Source organism: Lynx canadensis, chromosome C2, assembly GCF_007474595.2.
Source record: "Lynx canadensis isolate LIC74 chromosome C2, mLynCan4.pri.v2, whole genome shotgun sequence".
Classification (NCBI taxonomy): Eukaryota; Metazoa; Chordata; class Mammalia; order Carnivora; family Felidae; genus Lynx; species Lynx canadensis.
This window is the reverse complement of record NC_044311.2, coordinates 34227676-34255483: the sequence shown is the minus strand read 5'-3', so window position 1 is coordinate 34255483 and position 27808 is coordinate 34227676. Positions and strand designations below refer to the sequence as shown.

The window sequence follows — 27808 nt, the reverse complement described above, 5'->3', positions numbered from 1 at the left end:
TTTTCCTATAACAAGAGCAACATTATTTTCAGCTTCTTTATTAGGTCAATTTTAGAAATATGTGAACCTTATTTCACCAAGTTGATATAGGAGTAAAATCAGAAAGGATAAATGAAGTCCTTTTTTCCTAGGAAAATTGTTGGTTCCTGATTTCTGAGTCTGTACTCAGACATTTTTGTTTTTTTCATCTGGACTTGAGAATACTGAAACTAATGACTGTCATAAAAATAGGACTTTCCCCCATTTTAGCTAAACTTTTTAAGGAAAATGAGCTCTATATTATTTTGATAATGATTTTGGAAGCTACATTTCTGAATCTTGATTTCCTTTATTACTCATAGAGGTTTTTCCTTTCTTATTTTTAACTTGTCATCTTTTTCATCCAGTTCAACCTTCCTATTTTTAAGCCCTTCCGGGAGTAACAGAATATGTTGTTCCTTCCTTTTTCAAATGGGTACACCATTCTTTAAGTGAGAAAAAATTGAATTGAAGCTAATTGAGGGATTAGTCACTTGTGTGATGTGAATCAGATCTTTGCGTTTCACTTTATTGTCTTAATTGGCAACGTTTTGTTTCAACTACAGAAAGCAAACAAGGTGAGATGTGAAAATTTTGGATTTTTGGAATAAAAAATTAATTATATAATCGCACATGTTTTTGATCTGTGGTGTTTAAAGAATTGGGAAGTTGCCCATCCCACTCATATTTGTGGACAAGATGATGTATTCTTCTGTGTTTTGATTGGCATCATACATTTATTTCATAATATGAAGTCAGTATTTTTATTTGGTGATCTGAAGTGTTTTATACGCAAATTATCTTAATATTATTAACTTATTTGTAGGTCAGAAGTGCATATTCCTGCTGTCTCAGTACAGTTTGGTGTCATCCTTGAAGCATACTGCCGGGGAAGTGTAGGGCATATGAAAGTGCTTTCTAAGCAGGTATCTGGTTTTTGTTTTTATTTTTTTAATTTTTTTTTTTATTTTCATGTTTAGTTTGCCACATGGTATTTGATAAATTGTATCATATGCTATTTCTCCCATTATTCCATGGAACTTTCAGTAACTGAACCTAATTAATACATTAAAAAATTTTTTTTAATGTTTATTTATTTTTGAGAGAGAGACAGAGTGCAAGTGGGGGAGGGGCAGAGAGGGAGGGAGACACAGAATCCAAAGCATGCTCCAGGCTCTGAGCTGTCAGCACAGAGCCCCACGTGAGGCTTGAACTCATGAACCCCAAGATCATGACCTGAGCTGAAGTTCACGCTTAACTGACTGAGCCACCCAGGCATCCCATTAATACATTTTTAAATAAAAATTTAAGTCAAGAAATGAAGTGTTAAATTTAGCCGAACATTAGTTGAATGCTCCCTCAAAAATGAAGGATTCTTCCTAGTATCTATATTAATAATATGCCTTAAGTTTTAATGGGAAATACCCATGTAGACATGCTTAACAATGGGTTTGATGGTGATGGTGACAAAGGTCATGAAATTTTTAGACCCTGTTTTTCATATCCCTGAGTTACTGTTTCCAGTTAGTATAGTATTTATGATTCATATATTCTGCCATTTGTTTTAATTTGAGATAGTTTGACACTTAAATTGATAGTTGTTATAACATCTAGAATTCAGAATCCTCAAGCTGCTTTTTCAAAATATATATACAGGCCTATAGTCCCTTATCTTCTTTCCAGGACTTCATTTTCTCATCATTGCTGATGATGAGATATTAGTGAGATTAATCAGTCAGATATTAAATGCTTATATGCCAGGAACCATATTAAATGTTATAAGCATGTTATTTTACTGTCCTTATTATGTGCCACAGTAGTTGCTAATACTGTCGGGATTAGACAAGGGAGAAAACAGAGGCTCCAGGAGATTAACTAGCTTGCCTAAAAACCCAACTATGAAGTGACAGAAAGAATTTTTAAAATTAGGGCTGTCCAGCTAGAAAACTGTTATACTGGGAGTTTTCAAACCTTCGTGGCACCACAACTCTCTTTTTAAAATCAGAACTTAAACATAAATCCAGTATATAAAATAGTGTCATTTTATGAGTATAAATGTATTTTGAAGCTAAAATAAAATATAAGCCATTAAACAGAACCATGAAGCTATTTTACTGAATACAGAATTTCAAAATCGGGGGCTATTGATAGTTGTAGTCTCAAGATCCATTTATTTCTTTTGGAGATAATCCTGATTTATATAGGTAGTAATTGCAAGTAGTAATGGTCTTTTGATCGCTTGCTTGCAAGTGAGAAGCATAACCATGGCCCAGGCTTGATATGGCCCAGGTAGGTCCTTCATCCCCTGAAGGATGTGATGAGAGCATTTCTGCCATCAAAATAAAGCAGCCCTTTATTCTAGCTTCTTCATGCCAGAATTCTTATTGACAGGTAGCAACAATATGCTCTTGTTCTTTAGCATTGATTTTTCTTGCAATGAGTATCATCCAAATAAACACAAGAAGGTTTTCTTAATGGTTTAATATGCATTTACTCAGAATTTACTATATGCCAGGGTTACTGTTAGGTATTGGTAATATGAAGTGAAAATAGTTATGTAATTTTTTTTTAAACTATGTTATCTGAGTTTGAGAGAGAGAGAGAGGGAGAAAGACACACTGCATGAATGAAGGAGGGACAGAGAGAGAAGGAGAGAGTCCTAAGCCAGCTCCACACTGTCAGTGCAGAGCCCAATGTGGGCTTGAAGTCATGAACTGGACCTGAAATCGAGAGTCAGATGCTTAATCGACTGAGCCACCAGGATGCCCCAGTTATGTTATTGTTATCAAGGAATTTATATTTCCATAGAGGAGGTGTACAAATCAATAATTAAGAAATATATGATTAAGCATTATGGGAACATTATGGAAGCACAAAAGAGAGGCATGTAACCAAGCTTAGGATATTAGGAAAGAGTTCATAGTGGAGGTGACATTTATAGGTTTTGCTGGTCTAGTTGGTGTGAGTTCAGTGAAGAGTATGTTAATGTTTTACAGAGAAGCAACCAATAAGAGTGTATGTATGCACTTGACCCTTGAACAACATGAATTTGAACAACATGAGTTCACTTATACACTGATTTTTTTGACACAGTACAGTACTATAAATGTATTTTCCCATGATTTTCTTAATATTTTCTTTCTTCTAGCTAATACAGTATATAATACATATAACACACAAAATACATGTTAATCTACAGTTTATGTCACTGGTAAGGCTTCCCATCAGCATAGGCTATTAGTAGTTAAGTTTTTGGGGAATCAAAAATTATACCCAGATTTTCGACTGTGTGGGTCTGGAGGTGGAGTTGGTACCTCTAACCCTTTATTCAAGGGTCAGCTGTATAGAGAGAATGAAGCAGAGGAGGATGGTGAGATTGTATTACAAAGAGTTGTCTCATGTGATTATGGAGGCTAAGAAATCCCAAGATCTTCAGTTAAGGAAGCTAGAAACCCAGAAGAGCTGATGGTGAAGTTCCAGTCTGAGTCCAAAGACCTAAGAACCAGGAGAGTCAGTAGAAAGTGTCAGTCTGAAAGCAGACAAGTTTAACACGCAAGGAGTTTTAGGAAAAGACCTATGTCCCAGCTTAAGACAGCTGGGCTGGCAGAGTTCCTTCTTACTTACTGGAAGGTCTGCCTTTTTCTTCTATTCAGAACTTCACAGGTTCTGATAATACCCATTAGTATTAGGAAGGCCAGTCTTCTTTACTCAGTCTACCCATTCAAATGTTAATTTCATCCAAAAATACCCTCACAGACACACCCAAAATGATGTTGGACCAAATATCTGGGCACCCTATGGCCCAGTCAAGTTGATACATAAAATTAACCATCACAGATCAACTCAGCATGTATACACAGCTTTGTAAACCATGTTTAATCTCCAAATAAAGACTGTGTAGCAAGTTGAGAATTACTTCTAACATAATACAAATACCTTCAGTACAAGCAAAAATGCACTAACTTTTTCCCCAGAATAGGAGGTAATACCCTTGAGTGGTGTTTCCTGTTCTTGCTACACTATAAATTAAATACTGCGATGTAACATTAACACTTAAATACTATGATATAAAATCAATACATCTAGGTTACATGATAAAGGAAAAGAGCCGGAAGGAAACAGACTGTGTATGTAAATATAGCATATACATATATGTTTATGTATATATACACACACATATAAAAACACATTCATATCAAAACGAGGAGGAGATACTCATGACAATTAATCTTAATTTCTGTAACTCGTCATGTGGTTATAGCTGGTATTTATTATTACCTTCTTCCAACTCATTCTATATTCCCTCTGCCTTTAATTAGCATTTCACTTTTGGTTCTTGACTTGTTGGGTTGACCCAAACCTTCATTCTTAAAGGGTCCAGACCATTAGTAGTCCTACCTAAGTTAGCTTGTAATTGTCCAATTGTAATTGTCCATTGATCTTAATCACAGGACATGGTAATGCTAAGAAGAGATCTCCTATATTTTAGGCTTACTCTTCCTTACCTCTGTGGAACAGTAGGCCAATTTCTCCTTGACAGTCAGTATCAGTCACTCCAGCCAGCATCATAATGCCTTTTTTTGCCTGTTGATCCAGAGGCTTGAGGTGCCCAAAGTGGCTGGGCTGGAGTCTTAACTTCCAATTCAATACAGTCATTGCCATGTCCCCCATTGGAATCATTCTTCCCTCTATAACTAAGACCTCTTTGCCAGTAGAGCATAAGGTTGCAGGAAAAGAAGCAAAAATTTTGCTAGTGGGTCCCTGGAGGGAGTAGTAAGTGGTACAACTTTGACTTTTAAACCTCGATTTCTGGACCCTTGAGTCCTGGCTATGGGAGAAGGCTTGTCATATATTGGATGCTGACTCAGAGCATATACAGCTTTCTGGAGTGCCTTGCCTAAGTCCTGCAAGGTATTGCCACCTAGCTGCTACTGTAAGTTAGTCTTCAAAAGGCCATTCCATTCTTTTGTCAAGCCAGCTACTTCAGATTAGTAGAGAACATGTTAAGACTAGTGAATTTCATGAGCAGGAGTCCATTGTTACACTTTATTTGCTGTGAAATGAGTTTCTTGATTGAAGCAATGCTGTGTAGAACACCACAATGGTGAATAAGGTGTTCACAAATGGTAGTTTGACAGAAATGCATTGTATTCAGGGAAGGCAGATCCATATCCAGAGTTAAGTTTCTATTCCAGTAAGAACAAAATATTGCCTCTTCCATAGTGGAAGCCGTCTGTTGTAATCAGTCTGTCACCAGATAGCTGGCTGTCCATCCGGGAGAAATGGTGCTATATCAGGAACTCATCAGCAGCTGGTCTCAGCTGCTGGCATAGCAGGCACACAGTGGTGGTCATAGCCAGGTAGGCTTTGGTGAGTGGAGGTCCATATTGCTGAACATATGCATAACATCCATCCCTGCCATCTTGGCCACCTTGTTCATGAACCCACTGGGTGATGACAGGGGTGTTTGGGAAAAAGGCAGACTGGTATCCACAGAATGGTTTTTCCTATCCACTTGATTATAAAAATCCTCTTCCAAAGACACCCTTTGGTGAGTATCCAATGCGACACTTTTTTTTTTTTTTTTGCCTCTTCAGAAAAGTCTATCCTATATCTCTTCCCCGTATTTCTTACTAATTTTCCAGTCATGTTCCTTCTACGTCCTTGGCCATAAGCCAAGCTTTGGTCACAGCTCATGAATTGGTATATAATTGCATGTATTGCTGTTTCTCCTTTCAGGCAAAGTGAAACAGTAAGGTGCATTTTCCAAATGCACCACAGCAAGGATTTCACTTCACCGTTGTCCTTCAGAATTGTTTCCGAAAGGGGCTGTAGTTCCATAGTTGTCTGCTTTCCTGTGGTGTTTAGATACTGTGTAAAGCCATTTATAAACCGTGCTTGAGTCTTCTCTTCCTGTGTTAACTGGTTGAAGGGAACTCCCTGTGACGACATAGGTGCAGGGTAGGAAAGAGAAGGTAGTGTAGCAAGAAGAGGAAACCGTGGACATTTGAGTCACTTCTTCATATAACTTACTGTGCCTTCAGGGCCTGCTCAGGCCCAGTCTTATATATACACTTCATTTGATGATGGAGTACTGTTTTGCTTACCCATCTTTATGGCTTGGTGGATCAGACAACACCCAGTTCATAATGGGCAGTTCAGGTCACATGCTTGCTTGGTAGCCAGTGGTTAAGCAGTCAATCTTACTAAATCCCGATAGTAAGCTAAGAGTGGTTTCTCTAAAGGAGAGTACTTCTCTACAGGAGCTGGCAAGTGTCGTTTCCAAAATTCTGAGGACCTGTGCTATGATTTATCTATAGGACCTGCCAAGGGCTCCAGATAGCATCTCTGTCTGCCACTGACAGTTCAAGCACCATTAGACCTGCTGGATCATATGGACCAAGTAGCACACCAGCTTGCACAGCAATCAGGACCCATTGCAGAGCTTTCTTTTGTTTGGGATCTCACTCAAAACTAGCACCCTTTTAGGTCACTCAGTAAATAGGCTGTAGTACATGACCCACATGAGCAGTATGTTGCCTTTACAATCCAAAGAGGCCCACTAGCCATTGTGCCTCATTTTTGGTCGTAGGAGGGGTCAGAGCAACAAATTATTCTTTACCTTAGAAGGGATATCTTGATATGCCCCATGCAAGTTGAACCCTAGGAGTTTCATTGAGATAAAAGGTCCCAAATTTTTATTGGATTTATTTCCCACCTTCGGACATACAAATTTCTTCAGATCTAAAGTAGTTGCTATTTCTTACTCACTAAGTTCGATCAGCGTAATGTTATCAATGTAAAGGTGCCAGAGTGGTGTCTTGTTAAAGGGAGAGGCAGTCAAGAGTCAAGTCAAGAGGCAGTCAAGTCAAGTTGTAAATTACTTTACAATTTGCAAAGTAAATTATGATAAAGGGCGGGAGAGTTGCTATACTTCTGAGATGGGGCATTGAAAGTATATTGTTGGCCTTGACAGCTTAAGCAAACTTCTTGTGGTTCCTTATTGACAGATATGGAGGAAAAAGCAATTGTTAGTAGGTGTATACCACGTACCAGGAGATGTGTTACTTTGTTCAAGCAACGAAACCATATTTGGTACACCACTAGTTAATGTTAGGATGATCCACTGTAATTTTCCAAGCCCCATCTGTCATCTGTACAGGCCAAATAGGCAAGACGAGTGGGGCTGTGAATCTACACCCCTGTATCTCTCAAGTCCTTGATGATGGCACTCAACTGTGCAGTCACTGCAGGAATGGGTTACTGCTTTTGGTTTACTGTTTTCTGAGGTAGAGGAGCTTATAATAACTTCCGCTTCCCATCAAAATAGCCAGGGAGCCAATATGGGGATTCTGCCAGCTGTTGAGTATATCCATTCCAATTATGCATTCCAGTATGGAAGAAATAACCAGAAGATGGATCTGAAACAGGCTCCATGCTGACGGTAGAGAGCCCGATGCAGGGCTTGATCCCACGAACTGTGAGATCATGACCTGAGCCGAAGTCAGACACTTAACCAACTGAGCCACCCAGGTGCCCCTAGTCCCCTTAATTTTATAGTCCTCTTAAATATATCTCATGCCTATCAATGTCTTTTGTGTTCATGGCTATTGTCCTAGTCCAATTCATAATCTTCTCTCACCTGCATGTCTTCATTAACCTCTTAAATTGCTCCCCTTGTTTCCGTTCTTGCACATGCAGACCCTTCTCTGCACAGCAGCTAAAGTGACATTTTAAAAATGCAGATGGATTATGTCATTTCCATTTTTTAAATCCCTAAAGTAATTCTCATTGCATGGAGAATAAAACCCATTTGGTTTTTTTTTTTTTTTTTTACCATTTAATTGGCTTTATTAATTGATTCATGAATTGGGCAGTGTCCCATCTAGCTAATCTAGTAGAGGGGACTTGGGGGAGCCATGCAAAAAAGGGTTTTACAGGCAGAAATGTGGTGGAACAATAAGCAGATGAAAAGAAATGATTGTTTTAGGAAAGTCACTTTCCCGTATTAGGTGGATTTCCTCATTTTCTTTTGGGGGTTGAGAGGGCCCATGTGACAGATTACCTCATGGTGCTGACCAGGAAATTCCTGACTGACTGTTAAGACTGCACTTCTGAGGGAGGTTGAAAGTGCAGTTAGGTTAGGTACTGAGCCCCAGTTTGATGACGTGGCCTAGCATTTTGGGCCTGTCCTTTTCTTTTACATTTCCCCTTTGATCATGCTCTAAGCTCAACAGAGATGTGATCAAGATTTAAAGCATTAGCACCACTATCAGATACTATTCTGAAGTTCTCACAGTTTTGATTGTTCTTTTGTATGGTATACATTATCCATAGGTTATGATGTTTTTGCTTAATTCCTACATATTCGTAGGTTATGGAAGTCAGTCATTCTCCTTGTTCTTTGACATTCCAGTCTTAAGGAATTCATTTGTTTGATGGTTAGTGGCTGCAAACATGCATTTAAAACTTATGAGAGAATATAGTGTGCCAGAGAGATTGTTATGGTAAGTATAAGCAGGATAATTCCCAGTGTTTGGAGTGCACGTTAGACTCATGGTCCCCAAGACACAAACTGAGCAAAGAAAGACCGTGTTGAAGGAGTCACCTTTTTAAGCCAAGTGGCTTGCTCTTGTGATCTTATGTAATTGAGTTTCAGCTTCCTGAGAAATGTTAATCCAGATACAGCAGGTGGTGTTGGCCACAGCAGAGATACCTTCTTGCTCAGCTAAAAGATAATTGAAGGCCATCCTATTATTAAGAACAGTTTTGATACTTAATCAAAAGAGCCTAAAGATGGTTGTTGGGCCTCTTTTGTTTTAGCAGCAGATTCTGCAATAATTTTAAGAATTGTGGAAAAGTACCTGATCACAGGCTCATTTACATTTATCCCTAATCAGAGGAGTGAGTCCTGAATCATGAAAGCCTCCAGGCAGGTACTTTCTAACTCAACTATGTAACTTCAGGGAAGCCAACCAATGAGATGTCTTATTTTGCTTGTGAAAAGTTAGGGGAGGGGCTTAGATTTTCTTAGCAGAACTTAGCTCTTTTAATATTCGAGAAGACTCAGTTTTCCTAAGTAATCAAAGACCTGATAAAGACAGCAACCACAAGAAATTATTTTGATAAAACACAGTATCTTTGTTTTCTAGGCAGATCACTTAAAGATAAAAAAAAAAAAACTTCCATAATCTGCTATCAAAAGTAGACTTAAAGTAAAAACCAGAACAAAACCTTTGTCATTTTAACAAAAAGAAAGTCAAATTCTAATTTTGCACCAGCTTGCTTTTTATATTAAAACTTATTCCAGTCTTAGTCCTGATCACACATAAAATTCCTTTCCAAAGATTTCTTCTTTCACAAACTTTCTACGATTTTTTTCCTCAAAAATGTATCTTCGTTTCTCAAACTTTTTACCAAAAACACACATTTTGATTTCTTTGCATATGGAGATGTTTTCCTTATTTCTGTAGTTTTAATTGCATATATTAATTAGAATTCTTAACCTTTAGGGGTGCCTGGGTGGCTTAGTCAGTTAAGAATCCGACTCTTGATTTTGGCTCAGGTCATGATCTAACAGTTCGTGAATTTAAGCCCCACATAGGACTCTGTGCTGACAGTGTGGAGCCTGCTTGGGATTCTCTCTCTCCCTCTCTCTTTCTACCCCTCCCCTGCTTGTGCATGCCTTCTCTCTCAAAACATTTAAAAAAAAATTCTTTTTTATTTTAATGTTTATTTTTGAGAGAGAGCACACACACAAGGTTGGGGGGGGTGCAGAGAGAGGGAGACAGAGGATTGCAAGTGGGGCTCCTTGCTGACAGCAGAGATTGTGACCTGAGCTGAAGTTGGTTGCTTAACCGACTAAGCCACTCAAGCGCACCCCCCAAAAAAAGAATTCTTAACCCTTAGAAACCTTAGTTCCTAGTGAAAACTAAGAAGTTAAGGAATTATATAAACTGTTATACCAGCATTTTTTAGATTTGCAAATTCATGAATACTTTTCATAATTTCTAGAAGCATAGACCTTCTTCAGTTTTCCAGTGCACTAACACATCCAAATATCTTTTGGTTTCTCTGTAGGAAGCCAAAAGTAGATAAACCTGTGTTTAATAATTAATGGTTTGGTATTTTCTTATTTGGAAATCTAAATATTCAACAGATTTCTGTTATATTTATTTTAACTTAGGAGAGTTCTACAGTTTCAAGTTACCAGAGATTTGGAAGCTATTTTTAAGTACACATAGAATAAAATATAATTCTTGCTAAAAACTTTATTACCTCTTATTCCACTTATATCTGTTTAAATCATTTGTTCTCAACAATTATGTTTATTTTACCCATGAAAACTTCATGAGTCATTAGACAAAATCACCCATCATTCTAAGTTATTTTTTGCTGACAGACTAGAACAGAAATGAATTTAGCTGATAAATTCAGGTAGAATAAAAGTTGTTTATCTACATTATATTCAATCTTGATAATTCTAAAGATATGCCTGTTTCCAGTCAACCAATGAACTTATTAAACTTGCTTTAATTTACCAAAAGTTATTCCAGAGCACGTGAACTTGAAAAACATTTGGGATAGTTTCTATTATATTTCTGAGAATTTTATGAAGACTAAGTTTATGCAAATGCTTGTTTTTTTTAAAAGCCGTTTAAAGAGAGCTCTTTTACAGATTAATTTTGGCAGTACCATTTGGAGGTAGAAAGTACCACACATGCAAAACGTATGTCTGGACACACACACCAACACAGATGGAAGCAAACAGAGACCTTATAGCTTATAGCTTTAAATTACTACCATGGATTAGATACAATAATACAAAAATAGCTGGCTCTAAATTATTTTTCTAACCGATAGAATAAGATCGGGTTACCTGCTTAGGTGAATACAACTTTTTCTAATACTTGTGGAGAAGAGTCTTGTCCTTAACAAGTCAAGTTCCAGATGACCTTTTTTCCCTTCTGATAAGAATTGGGGCATCTGGGTGGCTCGGTTAAGTGCCCAACTTCGGCTCAGGTCATGGATCTTGTGGCTCACAGGTTCCAGCCCCACGTTGGGCTCTGTGCTGACAGCTCAGAGCCTGGAGCCTGCTTTGGACCCAGAAGGGTCTTCCTTTCTTTCTGCCCCTCCCCCGCTGGCACTCGGTCTCTCTCGCTCATAAATAAATAAGCATTAAAAAAAAAAATTAAAGAGTTACCTCCCTGAAGTTTGTATGTCAAAGAGATGGTCTAGATAAGAATTATGGAGAATACTCTGGTAGAACATTTATATCTTAAAGGCACAGGGGGAAAAAAAGTAAGCTCTTCCTATAACTTTTGTTCTCTTAAGACCAGAATTTATAATACTTCCAAGCCTACTGAGATAATTAGGGGAGATTTGGGGTTTGGGAAAAAGTATTGGTGGATTTTGAGTTGTTTTTGGAGCTACATCTCTGGTCCTGTAAAGACTAGGTTTGTAAAACAAGGGCAGCTGTTTTTAATTCCTCAAAGAATTGGGTTGCTGCCTAAATTATATCGAAGGGCCGACACACCTATCCACCTATGTTAGAGTGTTTTTCTTTCCCTGTGGGTAAGTGTAGGAGAGAAAGCCTAAAAAATTCCTATCAGGCTCTGAATATCAGCTTCCAATTTAGCTTAGGGGAGAAGGCCTAAAAAAATTCCTGTCAGGCTCTGAATATTATCTTCCAGTTTGGCCAAATTTCTGATCATAAAGTTATTCAGTCCTTTAAAATATCTTGTAAGATTTCAGCCTTGACAGTTAACTGTCTCTGGCTGTATTAAACAGTCCCATAGACCTAAGAGGCATCTTCAAAGTGGATGCAAAAGAGGTTGTCTTCACAAGATCTAGAGTCACTCCCAAAGATAGCCAAAAGAACAACTTGCGTATCTCAGGTGACCAGAAAGCCAAGCCAAGTTCCTAGGATAAGAAACAAGACCAGCAAGAAGGAAATAGCCTTCCCTGGGAGAGAAAGGATCAATAACCAATTGGTCAGGAACTGGAAAGGAAGGGACAGTGTGAAATTTTACTTCCCTCTCTTGGCTGGGCTCCAGAGGTAATCTCTTTACAAAAAATTTCAGGGTCCTCCCTGGTTTAAGAAATTCTTTGACTGTGGCCCTCAGTTCAGCCTTTGAGCAAGATGTGAAAGATAACCTGCAGAGAATGGCCTGTAGCCTCAAGTGGCCTTATTTTATAAGTTAACTGTTTAATAGTGTCTTTAGAGTGGAAAAGCAGTTCAGATAGAGGGTTATGGATACTCAAAGGATAGAGGAGAGCAGTAGGAATTACATCATTTTTATGCCTCAGTCTGTTACAGTCTTTTGTTTTAAATACCTTTTCTCTTTAATTTTTCATTAGCTTTTGCAATGAATCTTTCAATGAAACTATTTTGGAATTTTGAAACCTTCTGGAGATTTCTGCATACTAATAAGTGGATATCCCATTTTGTTTGTTTAATTTGGGAATGCTTGCTTTCAAGTGCATTTCCTAAATGTCGTATCTAATTGGAAATTTCCACATAATGAACGTTACCTTTCTAGGTTTTCATTAGTAAGATTTTGCCATTTTACTAGCTATCTGAAATTTCCTGGACTGTAATGTGTTTTTCCTGATTGGATGAGGGCCCCAAATGTGGAGCGATGATTGGGTGAATAGTTCAGGGTGGTGAAAGGATTCACCCCAGGCAGACAGAACAAAGGAGATAGAAGTTTATTGAGTACACTGCAAGAGAGGCTGGCAGGACAGCAAAGGAGAGACTCTCTGCAATGTGGCAGTAGATTAGGGCTGTTTTTTAGAGGGGGAAGGTGAGGAGGTATGGGGACCTATGGAATTTTCTCTTTTTTGGTAACTGTGCCTCTTTGTCAGTAGCCCGTTGGTCTCTTCGGGCTTATGGATGTTTTGAGGTGGGTCACCTGATGGGTCTGTCTGTATTCAGCCAAGTGGCTCCTGTGGGTCTTTTTTTTGCCTTGCTTTACATTCCATTGCTCAAGCCTGTTGTCTAAAAGTGGCCTCTACGTGTAAATCTTTTTTTTTTTTTTAATAATTTTTTTTGGGGCGCCTGGGTGGCGCAGTCGGTTAAGCGTCCGACTTCAGCCAGGTCACGATCTCGCGGTCCGTGAGTTCGAGCCCCGCGTCGGGCTCTGGGCTGATGGCTCAGAGCCTGGAGCCTGTTTCCGATTCTGTGTCTCCCTCTCTCTCTGCCCCTCCCCCGTTCATGCTCTGTCTCTCGCTGTCCCAAAAATAAATAAACGTTGAAAAAAAAAATAATTTTTTTTAATTTAATTTTTTTTGAGAGAGAGAGAGAGACAGAGTGAGCAGGGGAGGAGCAGAGAGAAAGGGAGACAGTGAATCTCAAGCAGGCTGTCAGCATGGAGCTTGATGTGGTGCTCGAACTCACGAACTGTGAGATCATGACCTGAGCCAAAACCAAGAGTCGGATGCTTACCCAACTGAGTCACCCAGGCTCCCCTACATGTAATTCTTAGACATAAAATAAGCAGTTGGGCTGGAAGGTAGTGTGTTCAACTCTTTAGATTTAAGGGATCCTGTTTGTTTTAGCTAGACCTTTGGGTTTCTTAGAGTTAAAGTAATACCTAAGAGAGACGTGGTAGGGTTGGGAATTATGGCATGTTTACAGTGTCCCTTTTCGCACAGAAATTTTCTTGATGTTGGCAGGTGATCTAGTGTCAGTCTAACCCATTTCATGAACAATTTACCCTGTTACAGGAGTCTTCTTAAAGTGGCAGATGCTCTAACAGCCTTTGACTGCATGGCCCATTTTTTGCAGCTTTTTGACCTCTGAGATCTCTGTTAGGAGTAGTCTTTATTTCTACAAAACAAGACCAAAAAATATGTGCATTTTATTATACCACAGTAACTGAGAGATGTTACTGTGTCTTGGCCAAGAAAGGGCTTGTATGCACCACCAATTCCCATGGAACCTTGGACTTTGGAAGGGATAAACCAGCAAATGCCAAGGAATATGGAGGATGGACTCATTCCAAATAAAATGGAGAACCACAGCTGCCTCCAGCAGTTCCCAACAGGGAAAGATTTCAAACAAATGGAGAATTGCAGACTAAACTGTCAGCAGTTTCCAATGTGGAATTCAGGGACAGAACTAAGACTTGGGGTTTTCCACCTGGGAAATTGTGTTCTGAAAGGCTAGGGGCTTAGTTCTGGGCAGATACGTCTGCCAACTCAATCTGACCTGCTCTGTAAAGGAAAACCAGTTAGATCAGGAGCTTGATGCAAAGAGAGCGGAGCTCAGAACCGAGGGGGAAATGGTGAGAAAGACAGTAAATTCAAAAGGGTTCATGGTACCACACCTGTGTTTCTCATTCCTGAATGCCACTGGAAGTTTGCATCAGATCCTGAAGCTGCCACAAAATTTTCAGCAGTGAATTTTAAGATCTAATTGGCTTCATTGATTGATTAATGAATCCAGCAGCATCTCACCTAGCATGTGGAAAGGATCTCCCCTGAACTTTTACCAAAGCTTGTAAAGCCCTGCTTGATGAGGTCCTACATCATGAATTGACCTCACTCATGATCAAACCACATTGTACATTTTCTTGGTTCTCTGGGAACCTTAGCTTGACTTTTTTTTTTTTTTTAATGTTTATTTATTTATTTATTTTGAGTGAGAGAGAGTGATCAGGGGAAGGACAAGAGGGAGAGGGAGAATCCCAAGCTGACTCTGTGCTATCAGCAAAGAGCCCCGTGCAGGGCTCAGTCTCACAAACTGTGAGATCATGACCTGCACCAAAATGAAGAGTGTGATGCTTAACTGACTGAGCCACCCAGGTGCCCCAACCTCAGCTTGACTTTTATAACAGTGTACATATGACATATGTATGATTACATTTTTACTCTTGACTGATGAGTAGCAAGAGGGAGGCGGTACACTTTACATAGCAGTTCTTGTTATTACTGTAAACCTATGAAAAGATAGGGTGTTGAAACACTTAAAGTTTTTGACTTATGGCCATGTGGGTATTCAGGACACTATTCCAGGAAATGGATATCAATACAGTTAGTGATGGGGCCTGAAATTCGCAACTGTACAAACATAGAAGAAATTCAAATTTGAAATACTTCAAAAAGTTCCTGTTTGCACAGTCTGTTTTTCAACTGGTTCCCTTTTCACCAGTGTTTGTACAGCTCCTGAAACTGTTGAGAAATGGAGTGTCTGTGGCTAACTTGGCAAGCTTCAGCCATCTCGATTTTCATCAAGCTACATAGAACCTTCCAGTTTCCTGTGAGCAAGCCCTCAGTCTGTCTATAAAAACTGCATGACTGAATTCACATTCCTACAGAGTCTTAGTGGTTTCTTTTCATAGAAGCAAAGTTCAAAAACGAAAACATTATGTAAAATAAATCTGTTCATGGAAGTTCAAGCCAAGGTGTTCATGTTTGTTGTATAGATGTTTTATATGCTTGTTATATATAATTTACATGTTAATATAAATGTGTTTATATTAACAAGCTGTTTCAGTTTTAATGACATAATAACAAAATAAAATACCCTTTCTTATGACTTATGGTTGGCCAAGGCTGTTTCTAATGGATTTTTGCATAACATGACACGGAAAGACCTCAGTTATTAAACAATGAAGTTGACTTTTAAACACAATGGTTTTGATTCAGTTGGGCACTGTTGATTGATCTTGTACTAATTGCATAAAGTTTTTTTATTTGCATAAGTTTTGATAGCCGAAGTTACTTCATACAAATACTATAGACTTAGACAACAACTACTATTATCTATATTCATATTTATTTTATTACTCTATAATTCATTTAACTATGCTATTCGTGGCAAGAGAATATATTGAGAAGATATCACACAAGAGTGACAAAAACTAGATGTTAAGGTTGAATGACGGGATCCCCAGGATTACTTGTACAAGGATTTTCCTCTTCTACTATGGAATTGAACAAACGAAGTGGTTCAGATTGTGTTTCAAATTCTACTGCTCAGTGAGCTGCAAAGTTCTGAGTACTTTAAGTGTCATCTTCTTACCCACAATTTATGTCCTTTTACTTTTCTCTGATTTTTAAGACTTTATTTAAGAAAAGGATTGAAGAACATTTGAAAAATAGTACTTTAAGTCACAAGTGATAAAAATAAGTTTTTTAGTCTTGTTATATTTAATATGTTTGTCATAAGCTAAGCACTGATTTTACTTTGGCTGGTTGTTGAGGGCTTGTGTTGGGGAGAGGAAAGGATTAGTTATTAATTAATATGATCACATGATACTATAATATTTTATATTATTTTTAACCATAAATAAATTTTGTTTGTGGGGAAACTTATTTTTCAGGTTGAGGCACTCAATAAATTAAAAACTTTAAATAGTTTAATCAAACTGAATGCAATGAAGCTAAACAGAGCCAAAGGGAAGGAGGCCATGCATACTTGTTTAAAACAGAATGCTTACCGGGAAGCCCTCTCTGACCTGCAGTCACCTCTGAATCCGTGTGTCATCCTCTCAGAACTCTAGTAAGTGACCATCTTTGCTGTGCTCAGTGATTTTTCCATAAAAATAGCAATGCAGAAAGAATTTCTGAGTGACTGCCTTGCAGGAGCAATAAGGCTAGCTGCTAGCTCCAGTAAGTACTGTATATTTAAAGAAGGAAACTCTTAAATTTCTCAGAGGTTATTTTTGTGTGTACTGGGACATATGCCTACTAGCTAAACTTACCTGTGGGATCCATGGAAGTTATTACAAGGTATTTTCCTTTCAGTTGTATGTGATTACATTTGTTTTCTATGTTACTGGTTTCTAAGGGTTGAACATCCTATGTATGCAAAATGTTGGCAACCATCATAGATTATTAACTAAGTTATTTTCCTATTTCAAAATTAGATCTTAAATTGATTTGGAAAATTATTTCTCACTTTTTCATTCCCTTCAAAAGTAATAATAGAAAAGGAATGATGTGTATCCCCTTGTGTTAGGATTCAAAGAAGTAATGAAGTTATAATATTCCTAATTTTAATCTAATGCTATGATCTGGTTATTATTGACTATCTGTAATAACATGGAGTTAAGGAAGAATAGTAAAGAAAGAAAGGAAGAATTTTTTTTTTATCTTTTTTTTTTTAATTTTTTTTTCAACGTTTATTTATTTTTGGGACAGAGAGAGACAGAGCATGAACGGGGGAGGGGCAGAGAGAGAGGGAGACACAGAATCAGAAACAGGCTCCAAGCTCTGAGCCATCAGCCCAGAGCCTGACGCGGGGCTCGAACTCACGGACCGTGAGATCGTGACCTGGCTGAAGTCGGACGCTTAACTGACTGCACCACCCAGGCGACCCAAGAAAGGAAGAATTTTAAAGAAAGAAAGAAAGGAAAGAAGAAAGAAAAGGAAGAATTTTAAACGTAGGTAGTGAGAAGGGCAAATCTGGGTTTTCAGTCTAGCCCATCTGGCATCACTACAGGCCAACCAAAGCTGTCACCCCAGTTGCTTTTTTACCAAGAGGAAATATTCTAGTTTTGACTTCTGCAGACCTGATTGGAACAGGTGAGGGTTTTCCCCAAGTCTAATACATCATGGCAAAATTTACAGTCTTGCCATTTCTTTAAATTGAAGTGGACTAATTTCCCCCTTGTTTGATTTCAGTGTTGAAAAATGTAAATACATGGATTCCAAAATGAAGCCTTTGTGGCTCGTGTACAACAACAAAGTTTTTGGTGAGGATTCAGTTGGAGTGATTTTTAAAAATGGTGATGGTATGTACTGAGATTTTTACGGTACCAAATTCCTTAGTATTTTTCATTTGTTGTCAGTTTGCTTTATCTGAAAAATGATGTGTAAACGTGTAACAGATGCAAGCCCAGAGGTAGCTATCAATGGTCATAAGGTTGAATTTGGCGTGTCCTGTGAATCCCTTTTTTTTCCTCTTAGAAAATATCTTTACAGCTTACTTACATACACTGTTCTAATAAATCTTTTTTTCCTACAAAATACAAAGTCTGTCTAATTCTTTGGTAAGAAGCTTGTGAAGTACAGTATTTTCAGTAGTATATTCATACATTCTGTTTCAGTGACAGCAATTTTGATATCGCTGCCATAATTTTATATTTTAATTAAAATGTCTTAATGACTCATATTTTTTGACAGGAAATGCCTCTGAGGTGATTACACCAACCAGACAGCCACCACTCATTAGTTGTTATGATTACAGATAAGTCACGTAAAATTCATTGCACTTCAGGTTCTTCATGGTCATAAGGATTATAGTATTTGTATGTTGGGTTTATTAAAAAGAATAAAAGGTACATTAGTAAATATGCTTACCATAATATGTGTGCTTACAACTATTTTAAAAAGAACTTGTAGTGTTTTGCTAGACATCTAATCCCACTTGATGATATGAATGTTACTATGTAAAGCAATACTTTCAAAGCCCTCTGTTACCTCAAAATTATCCTTGGATATGATAACAAATAAAATCAACTGTTACAATTCTGTAATCTATCATACCATACAATTCCTTATGTGATCTTTAAGAACTTCTGTGCATCCCTAAACGCAACCAGGAAAGAAAAAAATCAGCAGTGTGAATTGTATAGATGTTGTAGATAGCCATTACTGTGTTATACAGTATTACGCCATCCATACGATCAGTATTGTAGCTTACACATGGTAAACAATTGAAAATTATTTTGTTTAAAGTAATCTCTACACTCAATGTGAGTTTGTGGGGCTCAAACTCATCACCCTGAGATCCAGAATCACATGTTCAACTGCCCGTGCCAGCCAGACACCCCTATTAAAAATATTACTTACCTTGGGGCACCTGGGTGGCTCAGTAAGTTGAACGTCTGACTCTTGGTTTTAGCTCACGTCATGGTCCCAGGGTTGTGGGATCCAGCCCTGCATCACGCTTCACACTGAGGGTGTAGCCTGCTTGGGATTCTCTCTCTCCCTCTGCCCTGTTTGTGCGAGCGTGCATGTTCTCTCCCTCTCTCTCTCTCAAAAAAAAATTTACCTTAATTTCTGAAATAGTGTTACAGGCACATGCTAGCCAGCAAACCTAATATTTAACAAAATAAGTATACTCAACATTAAAGTTTCGGGAAAATATTAACACTATTGGTCATTGATTTTAGTTCTATCTGAATTAGTAGTCTTGAATTAATGTTATTAGACATAACGTGGAAAGCATTTATAATAAAGCAGAGTATTCCCCCCTTAGATTTACGACAAGATATGTTGACACTCCAGATGTTGCGCTTGATGGATTTACTTTGGAAAGAAGCTGGTCTGGATCTTCGGTGAGATTTCTAGTGAATTTATTTTTGTCTCATGTTGTATTCTTTCCATAGTAAAATTGTAAAAATTTTTATTCCTTCCCTCCTGCTATTATTAACTGGTGTTCATGGTAATATTTATAGAACATTTTATAGTTCTATGATACACTGTCAACTGCATTGTCTTACTGAAACCTCATCAGATACAAAACTGTGTATGTTACAGAGACTCCAGAAAGAAAGGTTTGCACTTTCAGTAAAGCCTAGACAGGCAGCAAAAGTCACACTCTAACCTATGGTTCTTAGGGTACTCTCAGGGAGGATGCACTGGTGGTCATGAGAATGACAAGGCCAGAGAATGGCCTGCCCCTCTTCTTAGCCTGGTAACACTGATTCCTCTACCTTCCCTAAAGGGAAGTGTTCAAGGGTGCTCCAGAGTTTTTAGCTTGTCACCATTATTAGAGGTAGACAGCAGAACAGGTTTATGGCAACAGAAAAAAGAAAACATAATGGATTTTAAAAGTTTAATCAGGAGCCTGGGTGGCTCAGTTAAGTGTCTGACTTCGGCCTGGGTCATGATCTCATGGTTTGTGGGTTCAAGCCCCGTGTTGGGCTCTGTGCTGACAACTCAGAGCCTGGAGCCTGCTTCGGATTCTGTGTCTCCCTCTCTCTGTGCCCCTGCCCTCCTCATGCTTTGTCTCTCTCTGTCTCTCAAAAATAAATAAACGTTGAAAAAAAATTTTTTAAGTTTAATCAATGTCAGATCTTCTAAGGTCAGGAGCAAATGAAGAGAATCACAAACAAAATGTTGATCATTTACCTAACAGTATAAGATTTGAATCTTGCAAACCTACAAAATTAAAAGTCAAGCCTCACATTGGGCCTAATATTCATAGTGAACAGAACAGAGGGATAATGATCCTAAATATTTAAAGAGCTCATAGAAATAAATATGGAGAGGGGCACCTGTCTGGCTCAGTTAGAAGAGAGTGTGACTTTTGATCTTGGGATCTTGAGTTTGAGCCCCAATGTTGGGTGTAGAGATTACGTAAATAAATAAAACTTAAAAAAAAAAAGAAATATGGAGAAAAAATGTGAAAAGGCTATTCATACAAGATATAAAATAAATATTAGTCATAATTATGTGAACACATCAATTCCAACATATAGGTACAAATACAACATACAATTCCAACATACAAGAACAGTTGGATACCACTGGTTTCCTAGCCAAGATTTTGTTAAACGATAAAATAGCTTAAGATACGATTGAAGCAACAAAAACACGAGTATTCACATGTCTTTGTAAATTAATACTAACCTCTCTGTATCAAGTTTATTTATACCTCTAGTATTCCCAGGATTTACTTTAAAATTAGAAATTGGAATGAGGGGCACATGTGTGGCTCAGTTAGTTAAGCATCTGACTCTTGATTTCCTGTCCTGCCTTCCCACATCTCAGAATTTACCTTTTCCTCTTTTACCTAATTCTTTATATTTTATTTTTCTAAATTGTGCACTCTTTCATACATGAAAGTATAGAAAATAATTTAAAATTTTTATGTGTTTTACTTTGGGATTTAATACATGTACATATTTAGCAATTAAATGACAGATGTTAGTATGTCTCCAACTGACTTTTTTTTTTCAATATATGAAATTTATTGTTAAATTGGTTTCCATACAACACCCAATGCTCATCCCAAAAGGTGCCCTCCTCAATACCCATCACCCACCCTCCCCTCCCTCCCACCCCCATCAACCCTCAGTTTGTTCTCAGTTTTTTTTCTTTTTTTTTTTTTGTTTGTTTTTTTTTTAACATTTATTTATTTTTTGAGACAGGGAGACAGAGCATGAACGGGGGAGGGTCAGAGAGAGGGAGACACAGAATCTGAAACAGGCTCCAGGCTCTGAGCTGTCAGCAGAGCCCGACTTGGGGCTCGAACTCACGGACCGCGAGATCATGACCTGAGCCGAAGTCGGCCGCTTAACCGACTGAGCCACCCAGGCGCCCCTGTTCCCAGTTTTTAAGAGTCTCTTATGCTTTGGCTCTCTCCCACTCTAACCTCTTTTTTTTTTTCTTCCCCTCCCCCATGGGTTTCTGTTAAGTTTCTCAGGATCCACATAAGAGTGAAAACATATGGTATCTGTCTTTCTCTGTTGGCTTATTTCACTTAGCACCACACTCTCCAGTTCCATCCATGTTGCTACAAAAGGCCATTTTTCATTCTTTCTCATTGCCATGTAGTACTCCATTGTGTATATAAACCACAATTTCTTTATCCATTCATCAGTTGATGGACATTTAGGCTCTTTCCATAATTTGGCTATTGTTGAGAGTGCTGCTATAAACATTGGGGTACAAGTGCCCCTATGCATCAGTACTCCTGTATCCCTTGGGTAAATTCCTAGCAGTGCTACTGCTGGGTCATAAGGTAGGTCTATTTTTAATTTTTTGTGGAACCTCCACACTGTTTTCCAGAGTGGCTATACCAGTTTGCATTCCCACCAACAGTGCAAGAGGGTTCCCGTTTCTCCACATCCTCTCCAGCATCTATAGTCTCCTGATTTGTTCATTTTGGTCACTTTGACCAAACCACACTCTGAGGTGTGGTTTTGATTTGTATTTCCCTGATAAGGAGAGACGTTGAGCATCTTTTCATGTGCCTGTTGGCCATCTGGATGTCTTCTTTAGAGAAGTGTCTATTCATGTTTTCTGCCCATTTCTTCACTGGATTATTTGTTTTTCGGGTGTGGAGTTTGGTGAGCTCTTTATAGATTTTGGATACTAGCCCTTTGTCCGATATGTCATTTGCAAATATCTTTTCCCATTCCGTCCAACTGACTTTTTTAAAAAAGGAATTAAACACGCAGATAAAATTTTAATGCATTCTCATTCTATCCTACTTTCTCACATCTCAGAATTAACCACTATTCTAAAGCTATAATATATAGATTTTTGTGCTTTACTTATACATTTTGTATCCATTGTATGTTTTGAACTTTAAATGCTATCATACCACATGCAACTTTTACTTTTTTCTCACAACATTTTTCGGGATTTAATAATATTAATATGTGATGTTCTAATTTGTTATTTTCACTTCTTTATTAATGTTTTGAATAAATATAAAAGTTTATCCATTCTTTTGTTAATAGCTATTTACATTCATTGTTTTTTCCAACAATAACAAAAAATTTGTTGGAGTTTGAACACTTCTAAATAGCTCACCATTCACATATGGAAGATGTCTTTAGTTTATAATAGCTGGAAGTGGAATTGCTTACTCATAAATGAGACATATGTATTTTCTTTTTTTATTTTTATTTTTATTTTATTTTTTTAATGTTTATTTATTTTTGAGACAGAGACAGAGCATGAACGGGGGAGGGTCAGAGAGAGAGGGAGACACAGAATCCGAAGCAGGCTCCAGGCTCTGAGCTGTCAGCACAGAGCCCGACGCGGGGCTCGAACTCACGGACCACGAGATCATGACCTGCGCCGAAGTCAGACGCTTAACTGACTGAGCCACCCCGGCGCCCCGAGACATATGTATTTTCAACTTTACCACCATTGTCCAAATGGTTGTACCAGTGTTGTTTCCACCCAGAAGTATCTCCTTGCCAGTTAACTTGTTGATTTTTTGCAAATCTAATGGATATAACATGGTATCTCCATAGAACTTTAATTTGCATTTCTTTTATTAATATTTTGGTTCAGTATTGTTTTCATTGTTGAAAAGTACTGTGTTTTCCATTGCTATAAATTACCTAGGTTCCTTAGGGGTTTATACTTTTTAGTACATTATTTAAAAAAATATTTTTCTCTGTGCAATTATTTTCAAGGATATTCTTCTATAGTTTATTTTGCAAATTTTATTTGCAAAGTTAGTGTGCTTTCTCCTCTTCCCTTTCTGCAAAGATTTGGTTCTGGTGTTGATTTTGGAGTCTAGGTCTTTTTGACTACTGGTTTTTCTTATTGATTATTGGACTTACCAGATTTTTTTCCCCTCTTGAGTCAGTCTAGAGGTTAAGAATTGTCTAGTTGATCAGTATTTTCCATTTACTGTCATACATTTTTTAGAATAGCCTTTTCTTTCTTTCTTTCTTTCTTTCTTTCTTTCTTTCTTTCTTTCTTTCTTTCTTTCATGTTTATTTTGAGAGAGAGAGAGAGAGAGTGCACACACAAGCATGGGAGTAGTGGGGAGACAGAGAATCTCCAGCAAGCTCTGTGCTGTCAGTGCAGAGCCTGGTGGGGAACTTTATCCTATGAACTGTGCATTCGTGACCTGAGCCGAAATCAAGAGTCAGACGTTTAACTGACTGAGCCACCAAGGTACCCCAAGACTATTCTTTCTTCAGTAAGTTGTCTTGGCACTCTTGTCATGCATCAACTGACTATAAATGTGAGGGTTTTTACCTAAACTCTAAATTCTTTTTCATTGCTTTACATGTTTGTTTTTATGCACATTCTTGATTCCTGTGCTTTGTATTAAGTTTTGAAATTCAGAAGTGAGTCCTCCAACTTCTGTTCATTCTCTTTATTTATCTGGGAAATCTTAATTTCTCCTTTGTTTTTGAAGAATACTTTTACTGGAATTTGAATTCTCTGTTTTCAGTCTTTCACCACATTTTAACATGTCCTCCCACTGCTTTCATGCCTCCAAGATTTCTGATGAGAAATTATTTAATTTGGCAGGGGGTGAGGGGAATCCCTATAAGGGATTGGTCACATCTCTCTTATTGTTTTCAAGATACTGGCCTTTTTTTTTTTTTTTCCTTAATGTTTATTTTTGAGAGAGAGAGAGAGAGCATGAACAGGGGAGGGGCAGAGAGAGAAGGAGACACAGAATCTGAAGCAGGCTCCAGGTTCTGAGCTGTCAGCACAGAGCCCAACATGGGGCTTGAACTCACAAACTGTGAAATCATGACCCTGAGCCGAAGTTGGACACTTAACCGACTGAGCCACCAAGGTGCCCCAGTGTTTTTGGGTTTTTTTTTTAATGTTTATTTATTTTATTTTGACAGAGAGAGAACACACACATGTGAACTGTGGGAGGGCAGAGAGAGGGAGAAGGAGAGAGAAAATCCTAAGCAGGCTCCGTGCTGTCAGCACAGAGCCCGATGTGGGGCTTAATCTCACAAACCATGAGATCATGACCTGAGCCGAAATCATGAGTTGGACGCTTAAGCGAATGAGCCACTCAAGTACCCCTCAAGATTCTGTTATTTGAATCTTGACAGTTTGGTTATAATATATTTAGTCCTTCTTGGAGTTTATTTGACTTTGAATTCATTGAGCCTCTTGGATATGTAGATTATTGTTTTTCATTAAATTTCAGAAGTTTTTAGCTTTTTTCATACACCTTTTTGCCTTTTTTCTCTCTGTACAACCATTATGTACTTGCTGGTTGTGTTAATTTTTCATTATTTTCCTTTTGTTCCTCTGATTGGATACTTGATCTATCTTAAAGTTTGCGGATTTTTTCTCACTGCTGCTCAAATCTGGTATTGTGTCTGTCTAGTGAATTTTATATTTCAGTTCTCCTTTTCAACTCCAGAATTTTTATTTGGGTAATTTAAATTTGTTTCATTTGTTTCTTTTTTAAAAAACTTAAAAAAATATTTATTTATTTTTGAGAGGCAGAGCGGGGGAGGGGCAGAGAGAAAGGAGACAGAGATTCTGAAGCAGGCTCCAGGCTCTGAGCTGTCGGCACAGAGCCCGACGCAGGGCTGGAACTGAGGAACCATGAGATCATGACCTGAGCTGAAGTTGGATGCTTAACTGACTAAGCCACCCAAGCACCCCTAAATAATTTGTTTCTTAATAATAGAGACTATATGATCATAATTCATCATTCTCAGGCTTTCCTTTCCTTTAGTTCTTTAGACATGATTTCTTTTAGTTCTTTGAATATACTTAAAATAAGTGTTCTTACATTTTTGTCTAGGGGCACCTGGTATTCTGACCTGTTACTTTTTACAAATCTGCTGTCAGTCTGAATGGTATTTTTTTACCCCAATGTAGAAAACAAATTTCTCTTAGCCTTTGGTTTCTGCAGTTTTACTATAGTTTGTTAGTGTATGGATTTCTTTTTATCTTTTCTCCCCTATTCTCAGTGTATCTCTACAATTAGCGAAAATACAGCTTGTTTTAGTTCCTATAAAACTCTCACAGTCTTCTGCAGCTTTAATAGAGGTGTGTTGGATTTTCCTGTTTTGTCCTGCATGTCTCTTGACCTGTCTTACCTATTTCCCACTTTTATGTGCCATTCTTTGTAGTTTCTTGTTTACTGTCTTTCCAGTTCACTAAATTTCTCTTCTGCATTGTCCAGTTTCATTTCCTTGCGTAGTTAATAATGTTTGGTTTTGAATTCGTTGTTAGTGTCGACTGTGTTTTCTCTGAGGGGTCCTTTGCTCCCTAGGGTATGAAAGTACCCTCCCAAAATGAGTTTGTGCTTAATTTCTACTGTTCCCCAAGGTCTTTACACACAATCAGTCGGTTTTTATTTTAACTCTTAGCCTTCATGCTCTCACATTTCATAGATAGTTTATACTTGGATCTCATGAGAATGTAGGAAGGCTTGAGTTTCTGCATTTTCATGAAAGTTCCCCTCCTCCCCCCATCTAGTGCGCAAGGTAGATGGCAGACTTTCATGCCACATCTTCTGGTCATGAGCAGACATTTTCTAGTTCCCTTTTCATACACTTGACAGCGCTAGCGCTTTCAGATCCCCAGCTTTGTTTAGGATCACAGGTCTAGATCCTGTCTCTTATGGGCCCAAGGCCATAGCTCTCTTCTCATGGACATTAAATTGTCAACCAAGTTAGTAGTTTGCTCAGCCAGTGCTATGAATAGTTTCTGGGACCCAGAGTTCTCCTTTTCTTTCTTTATTTACCATAACTACTTATAAAACCTTTTTTACTTTATCTGTAATTTTTATGTGTTTTAGAATCTACAGCAACTTAGGCCACAAGTTTGTTGGAAATAGTTATACTTGACATTGACTTTATTCTTATAAGTATTTCCTGATTAAGTTTTGAAATTTGAATTGTTTTCTTCATAACTAAATATATTTTAGGGTTTTTAAACTTAAGACACTTGTGGGGCGCCTGCATGGCTCAGTTGGTTGGGCATCTGACTCTTGGTTTTGGCTCAGATCAGGATCTCACAGTTCCTGGGTTCGAGTCCCACATCAGGCTCTGTGCTGACAGCATGGAGCCTGCTTGGGATTCTCTCTCTCTCTCTCTCTCTCTCTCTCTCTCTCTCTCTCTCTCTCCCCCTCCCTCCCTCCCTCCCTCCCTCCCTCCCTCCTCTCTTCTCTCTACCCTCCCCCACTCATGCTGTCTCTCTCTCCAAATAAATAAATAAATTTTAAAAATTTAAAAAAAAAATCCTTCCTAAACCAGGCATAGTATTAGGTTCTTCACCTATGTAATGTCATGTAAGTTAAAAATACTCTATGAGGTGGTATTATTCTTTTTTAGCAGATGAGGAAAATTAAGACTAAAGGGATTTTTTAAATTTAATTTTATTTTTTTATTTTTTTAAGAGAGGGCACAAGTGGGGGAGAGGGGCAGAGGGGCAGAGGGAGAGAGAGAATCTTAAGCAGGCTCCACCCTTAGGTCTCTATCCCACAACTCTGGGATCATGACCTGAGCTGAAATCAAGAGTCAGTCCCTCAATCACTTGAGCCACCAGGTGCCCCAAGGCTCAAGGGATATTAAACAATTTGTCAAATGTTACAAAAATATTAATTGAAGGAGCCAAGTTCATATCCAGGTCTATCAGACTGTACACTTGATGTTATTTCTTCATTTTACCAGTCTAAGCAAGAAAACAGTCATGGGAAGACATGTTTAGTAGTAACCCTTTGTTTATCACAGTGTTATGGTGCCCCAAATAGTAATTTTCCATTGATTTGAGGTTTTATTTCTTTAAAGAAAGCAAGAGTTTTCTAGTCTTGGATCCTTGCAGGATAAACTTTTTAGTGCTGTTGAAGTAGAAAGAGCAATTTGCTGTTGGTGTTTTTCCTTTTATGGGACTTACAGATATGATTGGAATAAGGGAGTGAGATTATAATGTATCTAAAAAGGACCGTTTGAGCACTATAAGTGACAGACTTTTGCTTTTATTTTTTTTTTAATTTTTTTTTTAACATTTATTTATTTTTGAGACAGAGAGAGACAGAGCATGAACGGGGGAGGGGCAGAGAGAGAGGGAGACACAGAATCGGAAGCAGGCTCCAGGCTCTGAGCTGTCAGCCCAGAGCCTGACGTGGGGCTCGAACTCACGGACCGCGAGATCGTGACCTGAGCTGAAGTCGGACGCTCAACCGACTGAGCCACCCAGTCGCCCCAGACTTTTGCTTTTAAATTAGGAGGAATTTATAATATAATGGTGTAAAAAAATAGAATTAGTTTTGCATAGGTATCAAGTTTTTTAGTCAACCACATACATGTAAGAAATGCTGGATGGATAAGAGGAATGGGTGGTTGTGAATTCTGCCTAAGGAAGATAAACC

General features: G+C 38.1%; 1 protein-coding gene across 3 annotated transcripts in view; it reads left to right on the top strand.

The window, feature by feature from the left end:
• The window catches only part of PIK3CB (phosphatidylinositol-4,5-bisphosphate 3-kinase catalytic subunit beta), a 181517-nt gene that overhangs the window by 141028 nt on the left and 12681 nt on the right, over nt 1–27808 (top strand). For all 3 annotated transcript variants that reach the window (XM_030328607.1, XM_030328606.1, XM_030328605.1), the window contains exons 16-19: nt 845–944; nt 16347–16525; nt 17650–17759; nt 19229–19307. In XM_030328607.1, coding sequence (XP_030184467.1) covers nt 845–944; nt 16347–16525; nt 17650–17759; nt 19229–19307 — 468 coding nt within the window. The remainder of the gene's footprint in view (nt 1–844; nt 945–16346; nt 16526–17649; nt 17760–19228; nt 19308–27808) is intronic.